This window comes from Salarias fasciatus, chromosome 2 (genome assembly GCF_902148845.1).
Source record: "Salarias fasciatus chromosome 2, fSalaFa1.1, whole genome shotgun sequence".
Taxonomy (NCBI): domain Eukaryota; kingdom Metazoa; phylum Chordata; class Actinopteri; order Blenniiformes; family Blenniidae; genus Salarias; species Salarias fasciatus.
This window is the reverse complement of record NC_043746.1, coordinates 25,295,523-25,304,886: the sequence shown is the minus strand read 5'-3', so window position 1 is coordinate 25,304,886 and position 9,364 is coordinate 25,295,523. Positions and strand designations below refer to the sequence as shown.

Below are 9,364 nucleotides of genomic sequence, written 5' to 3'. Positions count from 1 at the left end.
GCCAAAACAAGTGGTTTCAGTGACTGCAGATCGTCATACAGCTGGCCCTGCCATGATAGGGAGAGAGAAAAGAGCTGTGATGAGACTGAAGAAAGACAATCCTGAGCTCATTGCTCACCACTGTATGATTCACCAGTCTCTCCTCTGCTCAGCCCTGTCAAATGAGTATGCTGAGGTGAAGAACACAATAATGAAAATGATAAACTTTCTCAGGGCATCCTTGTCCTATCAGCATCGCATGCTTACGGAATTCCTCAGAGAAGCTGAAGCAAATGCTGATGATCTTTTGCTGCACAACAACGTGAGATGGCTCAGTAAAAGCAAGGTGTTGGAGCGGTTTTGGTCCATCAGAAGGGAGGTAGCAGCTTATTTGGCAGAGCTGAAGAGTCAAATGGCAACACAGTTTTATCTCTTTTTAAAAGATGAGAAAAAGATGGATAATGTGGCCTTTTTGGTTGATATCATCTCACATCTCAGTGAACTAAATTTGATGCTTCAGGACAAGGGCAAATCCATTTGAGAACTGATAACAACTGTCTGCTCCTTCCAGAGGAAACAAGGTGTTCAAGGAAGATTTGAAGAAAGACTGTGTCCACTTCTCAGCATTGCAGCAACAAGTTCAGGGACAGAGAGATGTGTCTTCTTTTGTTGACTCTGTTGATAAGCTGATTGTGAACTTCAGCAAACGTTTTGACAGCTTCAGCTTTGTACAGCAGCTGACCATGCTCATTCAGAACCCATTTCTCCTCACAGATGTCAGGGAATTCTCAAAGGAGGCCACACAGTACTTCAAGTGGGCAAATGCTGGGTCTCTTCAGATGGAACTGGTTGATCTCCAGGTGGATGTGGCCCTTAAAGAGCAGTTCAGAGGAAGTGACCCTGCCACTTTCTGGCTCCAAATGGTCTCTGAGACTGGTTTCCCATGTCTCAGGACAGTAGACCTGCACATGCTGACCATGCTTGGGTCAACATACAGCTGTGAGGCAGCTTTCTCAACGATCAACATAATTAAAACCAAATACCGTTCCAGACCCACCAACAAGCACGTCCAAATGTGCTTGAGAATGGCCCTGACACCATTCAGGCCTCGTTTCATAGCACTGGCAGGGCAAGCTGCAACTCAGTTCTCCCACTGAGCAGCAGGAGATTTGAAGGAGTGATGAAGACATGAAAAAAATGTAAAAATGTTCAATTGCTTAACCTTTTTCAGATGAAGGTATTGTTAAAGAAGTATAAACACTGGTTCAGGTTCTTCAGTTAGAGATGTCAACAAGGAGATGTTTGTCTGACCGCCTCAATCTGAAGTTTTCTCAAAAAGAAAATGACTTACGATTTACATTACATTTAAAAAAAAACTCCTGCAGCCAACTCGACAGCAAACTCTGCAGAAAACTGAGAAACTGAAGAGCACCGATCCGAGAGCAGTACAAATAACACAAGCAACTCTTAGAGCAACTCTTAAAACTCAGAGGTTGTTCTATCTTTGATTTTAGTTCATAAAAAATCATTAAAATGAGTACATTTAAAAGCTTTTGTTCATGTAAAGTGTAAAACTCAGAGAAAACTGTTTTATCCTGCACCGTAGTTCATTTGAAAAATGATAAAATAAGTTCATTTAAAAAAGTGTGTAATTTAGAGTTGTTTGTTTACATCTTGTACTTCAGTTCATTAAAAAAAACTTAAAGCTCAGAAATTGTTTTATCTTGCACTTAGTTTCATTTAAATAAGTGTAGAATTCAAAGAGTTATTTGTTTTAATTTTCAGACTATTATTTTGGACTTAAACATAGTGGCTGTGCTGCCTTTTTTTTTTAGAAATAAGTCGTTTTTCAAAAATGATCTGTCATTGCATTTTTTTTACATTTTATATATCAAAAGTATTAGTATGAGTATCGGTATTGGTGAGTACTGAAGATGAAGTACTTGTATTTGGTATTGGTCTGAAAATAAGTAATAGCAAACATCCCTAGTGCAGATGTGTGTTGGTTCATGTTGTTCAAGCATTATTTTTTCACATTCTGCACTTAGTCAGCTATCGATTATATGCAGACACTCATACAACTACTAGGTTACATCAGCATATATCACACTAATTCAGTTAGACATTATGATGTTCCAGACCTTTGGTTTAACAAATTATCTCTGACCGGACCTCTGTGAATTTTAGTTGCATACCTCTGAAATAGACGATCCTGACTGTCATCCCACAAAGTTGATGATACTGGAGAAAGCCTGTTGGAATCCCTCGATGAGGAGGAGGCTCACTCAACAAGCAGATCATCCATTCAGCCACATCGTAAGAAGAGGAGAACAGGGAAACACTGTTCCAAACAAAAGCACAAGAAGAATTTGGAAGCATGAAGACATTGAGGAGTTCCAGGTACCAAATTCAAGATTGATTGCTCTATAAAAGAGAGTGGGGTCTCTTGAGAGAGAAAGCAATGTCTCTCAAAAGGTTCCACGTGGCAGTCGCCCACAGTTTGAACCAGTTCAATAAGCCTACATCTAAAGTTGGTTGATCATCACCAAGCTTACCACCACCAGAGCAGACAGGCTACAGCCCAAGACCATCACGCCAAAAACCACAACCAAAAACCACAACCACATGTGCGTTATGACAACTTGGGGCACACACCGCTCCACTGTGACAAGTGAGGGCGCTGCAACCTTTGTCCAAAGGGGGTGTCAAGGTGGAAATGTAGCAAATGCAACGTTTTCCTGTGTTTGAATGCAAATCAGGAGTGTGTTGCATTATATCACCAGAAGTAAGGTGGATGAAAGTCACAAAAAAGCATACATGCTGTGGTAACAACCACACAAACGAGGTTTGTTCAAGTGAAAAGGCCTGAAAGATTAAGCTTTCATATGTTTGGGAAAGGTTGATTAGTTTCTATAATGTTTTTTTCCCAACTTGCTTTAGTATACCATACTAATGTGACTTTCTTTCCAGAAAACAGATGTTTTTGAACCAACAGAGGTGGGATGTGTTGACATATTGAAGCATGAAATGTATTCTGCAATATTTTGTTGATTGTCATTTGCGCAGTTACATTGACTGTGATCAGATATGGATTGTATATGAAGATAATATCGTGTTGCATTACTGATATTGTCGAATGACATTAGAAATTCCATTTTTCCTTGTTCGGATGTATATTTGCCTTGGCTGAAATTAAAACCAGCAGTTATTGGTGGCATACTGACAGAAATAAAGTGTATCCAATGCAATAGACATTTTAGACCACAGAGATCACAGAAAAATCCAATTCGGGTATCTAAAACCACTTTTAAAACTAAAACAAAGTCCCTTTATGGCCATTTCAGGGTGTGAAATGGGGTAGGTGCTATGTTACCCTATGTCAGGGGTCTCCAACCCTGTTCCTGGAGAGCCCCTATCCAGCATGTTTTAGTTCTCTCCCCGCTTCAACACACCTGAATCTATTTATTCTCTAATCACCAAGCAAAGAGCAAAGCCCAGTAAGGAGTCTGTTGATGCCAGCAGGTGTGTTGAAACAAGGAAAGAAGGAAAACATGCTGGATAGGGGCCCTCCAGGAACAGGGTTGGAGACCCCTGCCCGATGTTATGTTAGCGTAGTTTAGCCTTACCTCCGGTACATGTAGCTGGGAGTTGGAGATTTCTTGCTGTTTGGTTCAGTCGCAACTCTCCGGATATGATTGGAAGATGTCCGTTTTGAGGGCAGGGCTTTGTGAAGGTCGAAAAGCACGGTGAAAAAGCAGAAAAAGCTGTAAACGTCTCTGTGCTTCTCAGCAATACTGCCATCTTCTGTCGAAGTCGGGTCCATCTGGAGCTTGTGATGACGCAATATGACGCACAAGAGCCTGGGACAAGGCTAGCCCATTTTGTAGGGGTGCTAATGCTGAAATATTTCAAGAACCCCTAAATTTTTTGGCAACACAGAAAAATATTCATTGAATTTTTTATTAATAGTATTATTGTGACATATTTCAGTATTAGTAGCAGTACAGATCAACTGTAAATATGACTGGTCTGAAGCAATTATCCCCTCGCCCCCCCTGGCCTTTGTCAAGTGGTTCACTCTCCATTCGCTTTCATCTCCGGTTGGGATGGGAACGGGGAACCGGTTCTTTTGTAGAACCGGTTTTTGGAGAACCGGTTCTTTTGGAGAACCGGTTCACCGGTTCTTTTGTAGAACCGATTCCTCATGTCTCGATTCCAAGGAATTGTTTAGCTGTCTTCCGCTTATCGGTTCCGCTGTGTGCGTGGACGTACGCGCATGGACTCACAGCAGCCACTGGGCAGCTGCGGTCCGCTCTGGCGCTGCTACAGAGCCGCGGACTGGAACTATCAGGTAACTATCAGATTTATCAGTCTAAAATCTGTAGCGATATGCAGAAGTCAGTATCTCAGCTGCTCAGAGAGGAAGTGACAGGCTGGATGAGTCAAAGATTTTCACGCGGTCTGGTGTTAAAGCCAACCAAAAAGAACAAAAATCATCCGAATCGAAGAATCACAATTCAAGTCAAATCTGTGCCCCAAAAACTCATAAAAAATTGAATCAGGAAAGAATTATATCATCCCAGCAATTAAGCAACTAAAAAAAAAATTGTGTTTTTTATGAATTGTTATGATTTGTCCTCCACTTACAGCCTCCTTGTATCCTATTTGTTTTACTACCTTCAGATTTGAAACCACTGTCAAGCAGTTCCCTAATTTTCCCTCTCTCAAATTTGACTTTCTTCAAGGGACGTGTTCGAAAATCTCTCATACCTGACATGCAAAAGGTGACGCTCAAGTTCCCTCCAGTCACATTCTGCCATCATACATTCAAAATGACCACTGTATACAGTTAAAGTCTTTTCATAGAAAGCACCTTCACAGTGGTTTACCTCAGTGGTGGAATGTCTGGTTTGGGAATTGAACCTGTGAACTCCTCAGTCTGCGTCTCGGGGCTGTCGGCCACCACTGACTCAAGTTTCCATCTGCTTTTACCTGCATGTGAGACGTTCAGGTGACGAGCTGCAACCCGCTGCAATCACGGACAGTGAGAGATTACATTCAAAGAGCTTTATCTGGTGAAAAATTACACAAAACGAAACGCATCCTCAGTCAAAGGTGTCTCTCTCCTCGTCCTCTTCCTCCTCTTCTTCGTCCTCGTCCTCTTCCTCTTCCTCCTCCTCCTCGTCCTCTTCCTCCTCTTCCTCCACACGTCCGTCATCATCATTATTATTATCATCAACATCAACATTGTTGGCCTCAGTGTTGTCCTGCTCCTCCATCTCTTCAGGATTAAAAGTCTGACCTGATGAAGGGACAGAATTCATTTCAAACCTCTGGAGCTTTGGAGTTTTAATAGTTCCATCTTTCAGATTCTGCATCGTTGACATGCTCTACACTACAACGGATTTGCTGATATCGATTTACTGAAAAGACACAAGAACTACTTGAAAAAAGCAAAATATGTGTTTCTCCGATGATCTCTTTGTTGCAGCAAAGCTCTTTCACATTTGCATGGTACATGCATTTGTGGGATGAGCAGCAGAGGCGAGCCAATCATTCAGTCACAGCTTTGGCACAGTTTACATGTCACGTCTCACACTTCTGACTAAATGACTCGGAGGTTCTTACACAGGGAAATGATGGCAGCTTTGAAGTGATGGGCCAGCTCCACCTCCAAAAACGTCTTGACGTACCAGTCCATAGACAATCTTAAAAAGATCCTCTGCATGTTAACATTTTCTGGGTCGAACACGGGTTTTGTCAGCTCTGTGCAGCACCTAAAACACACACAAAAACTCTGACAAACGCTCTGTGGCCTGACGCAGCACTGATATTGGCATTAAAACAAGCACTCACTGTATCCCCGTCGTCTGGTATGCCTGCAGAGAGAGAAGCAGATGTGGTGACGCTCTATCAGTTACATGACATGCGAGTGATTCCTGGCCCGTGCTGCATTCTCACCTCGATGAAGCGGAACGGATCGTTTTCCTGCATGAGGGCCTCCAGACTGCAGCGGGCCTCCCGGAGGCGCGTCAGGTCCTCAGAGATCCTGGAGATGTTCTTCTGGATCACCAGGCCTGACTCGGCCTCAAAGAACCGCAGTGCTTCTTGCAGTCTGGATATGAAGAGGACCATCTTGGCCTTTATCTCTTCTCCAAGTTTGATGAAACGCTGCTCACAGTAGTTCTTAAACTTCTACAGGGAAAAGTACAGAAACAAGCTTTATGTTCTATGTTAAAAACTACTTGTTTTTCTATCTTTATAGCTCTGCCAAAGTACAGAGCGTCCCAAGCGTCTTCGGTTACTGTCCATGGTGCTGAAAAGATCAGGAACACTACTGTTGTGTTTCAAAAGTGATACTTTGGTTTCAGAAAGCTTTCAGTCTTTCAGTCCTGCAGCCAGCATGTGATCAACCTGAACTGAATGAGACACTGTACCTTAATCTGTCCCTCCTTCTCTTTCTGTTCCTGCAGGTTCTTCTCCACCAGGGTGTACTTTATCTACAGTTTGTGGAGCTGCTCACCCGGAAAGCCCTGATCAATATGAAGAAGAAATGGTGCAGATTTTTCCTCTTTCGAGTATCAAACATATGTGACCTGCCGGCCACATCTGCAGGAATGACATCCCAGAAAAGAGTAAGAGTAAACATGTGATTGGATTATTTAGTATTCGGACTGCCTTGTCAGAAACATGGAACAATAGAACTTCTTCAAAATGAAAATAAACATCTTTTTGCACAGTTTAAGTTCATTTTAGCAACGACCAAGCCCAGTGGAGGAGCTGGGATGTGTAAAACCTGAGCTGAAGAGGAGACTGAGGCTCCCAAAGTAACATGAACAGAAAGTGGAGGGAAAGCTGAAGCAAAACAACATCATGAGTTGTGGAAGGGTACGACTAAATTCATGAGCGACAGAAAGAGAAACAGCTACGCTGTGGAAACTGATGGAAACAAAACAAACTCCTTCAATAATTTTGAGTAACTTTTAGGGATTTTAGCAACTTGTTCATTTTTTAATTGCTGTTGTGATTGTAACCTGTGAATTTTTATTTAACAGTCATTCCTCAGGAATCCAAAAAAAAAAGAGGTGGATATAATTAACAAAAAAAAACACAACATCTTAGCTTCAAGTTTCAGCATGATTGTTTCAGGCTGTTGTCATTGGTTTTGAAGTAACAAACACTGTTTCCAACAACACAAGACCTCTTGTGACTATGACCATGACTATGTAAGAAACGGAGTCGTCATTTCAAAATTAGGAATGAACTCAGAATGTGAAGGATCACTGCAGGTCAAAATGAAAATGTACCTGCAGGTCTTTAGTTGCACTGTACGGGGCCTTGACTGTGTGTCCAACCTGTCGTCCCTCAGTGATGCAAGCTTTGCACAAACACTTCCTGTCATCCATGCGGTAGTACCTGCAGCATGCAAATAATACATTTAACAATTTATTTTAAAAACATGGGTGAGGAGAATCTTATCAAGTATCTACAGTAATGCAATCACGAATTAGGTGAGGGAAATTCAAAATACACAGTGCAGAAATCATGTGAGAGTTACTTGGGTATGGAAAAAGCTTTGGCTCCTCAAAGGTTGGAAAAAAGGCTGCGAGCCACTGGTGGCGTTATAAAAACTTTATATAAAGTCTTTCTAAAAACGATCAGAGCCTTCAAACTGGTCTCCTACCTGAAGATCTCATCATGCGTGGGGCACCTCCTTTTCCAGAAGTCATTCAGTGGTTCGATGAGGGGATGTTGGCGAAACGCCGGCAGCTCCAGATGTGGCATCACATGCTCCTGGCACATGGACACCTCACACTTCAGGCACGACCTGACAGCGAGCATTGGTGCGACAGAGGCAGCGGCAGAAGCTTCCTGGGAGTCAGAAGCAGCAGAGGCTCCTTCCTCGGCGGTGCTGACGCCCGGCGTCTCGGTGGCCACTGCAAGGCAGTAGTCACATGGAACAGCTGACACACCGGCGGCACTCAGAGAAGACGACAGCAGCTCCCGAGAGCTTAAAGCAGTGGTGTTGACACGATAGTCGTCCGCGATGTTGGCGAGTTTGAAGTTCTTCTGGAAGGCGGTGTCGCACCGGTGGCTGTCGCGGCACTCGGGACAGTGTAAACGGCCTCGGTTCGCTTGCCGCTTCAGGCGATCAAGGCAGGTTTTACAAAAACTGTGTCCACACGGGAGCAAGTGTGGGTCCCGGTACAGGTCCAGGCACACGGTGCAGGTAAGCTCGTCCTGCAGGACCCTGGACTGCTCCGGCTGAGCTGAGGCCATGTCACCTCCGGTCTGTCCAGGCCCGGCCAGAGAAGGGAGGCGGACGCAGGAAACAGAGGGTGGAGAGGCGAGGAGAAAAGAGGGAAAGGTGAAGTAACCAGGAGAAGGATGGAGAGGAGGGGAAGAAAGACGACTGCTGGTTTCTCCACGTGCAGCTTTGACGGGTTGATGACAACCTGATGAAATGAAGGAAAGATCATCAGTAAAACTCATTCTGAGATTCTTCACAGTAATGAAGCAGAAACAGTGATGACTGTGAAACTGAATTCTTTAGTGTAGTTACAACTTGCTGATTGTAGAACTGGCACTAGTAACCACTGACAAGTGGACCTTGAAGACGTTGTAGAAAAACAAGTGGTTTTTTTTTTTAGGCTCAAGGAATTAAAACAATTCCAAACATTATTGAACAGTATTATGGCAATTTCAGAACTTTGATACAGAGTCAAAGTGGAGATAAACCAGAGCAGGCCTAGCTGCCGTCACCCCTCCTCTTAAAGCTGATAACATGGAGATAACCTGCCAGCCTGCTGTGTTGTTTACATCAGTTTGAGAAATTTATTGTTTATCGATAAACAAGTCATTAACTGTCCATCATCAGCTCACTATAGCACTTGGTACATTAATCTCCTCCTGCCCACAGTTATCAATGACAAGACGAGAAAGATCATTTCTTACCTGGATTAGGAATATGTTTCTGATTTCCTTTCTGGAGGTTGGAGGCAGGATGTTTCTGGATGAGATGACACCGAGCGGCGGACGAAGAGACTGACTGAGAGAGACAGCAGGCGCGATTACTGACCCCGGCAGCCTCCAGTGTGACCTGCTGGCAGCTGCCGCTCCTGCCAGTAGTTGCCAGTACTGTACTGACCTCTCCCGTTCCGTCCAGCCAGTTCTGCTGGCAGCTGCCGCTCCTGCCAGTAGTTGCCAGTAATTTACTGACCTCCCTTCTTACATCGTGCCAGTTTTGCTGTCCCCTCACCTCACAGGTCAGTACAGCCATAGACCGCCAGTGTTCAATTTTCCACCATATTGAAGCCCCGTGCAGGCAGAGGTCAGTAACTACAGGCCCTAACCCATTGGGTTGAATGGAGCTGACCTGACCTGT

General features: G+C 43.8%; 1 protein-coding gene across 1 annotated transcript; it reads right to left on the bottom strand.

The window, feature by feature from the left end:
• Positions 1–5,584: 5,584 nt before the first annotated feature.
• Positions 5,585–8,283, bottom strand: LOC115396700 (E3 ubiquitin/ISG15 ligase TRIM25-like). Its single transcript, XM_030102694.1, has 5 exons — positions 7,664–8,283; positions 7,287–7,395; positions 5,941–6,174; positions 5,836–5,858; positions 5,585–5,756 (listed from the first exon to the last, which is right to left on the bottom strand). The coding sequence occupies exons 1-5, from the start codon at positions 8,257–8,259 to the stop codon at positions 5,585–5,587; spliced, it is 1,134 nt and encodes a 377-aa protein (XP_029958554.1). The 5' UTR covers positions 8,260–8,283.
• Positions 8,284–9,364: the final 1,081 nt, after the last annotated feature.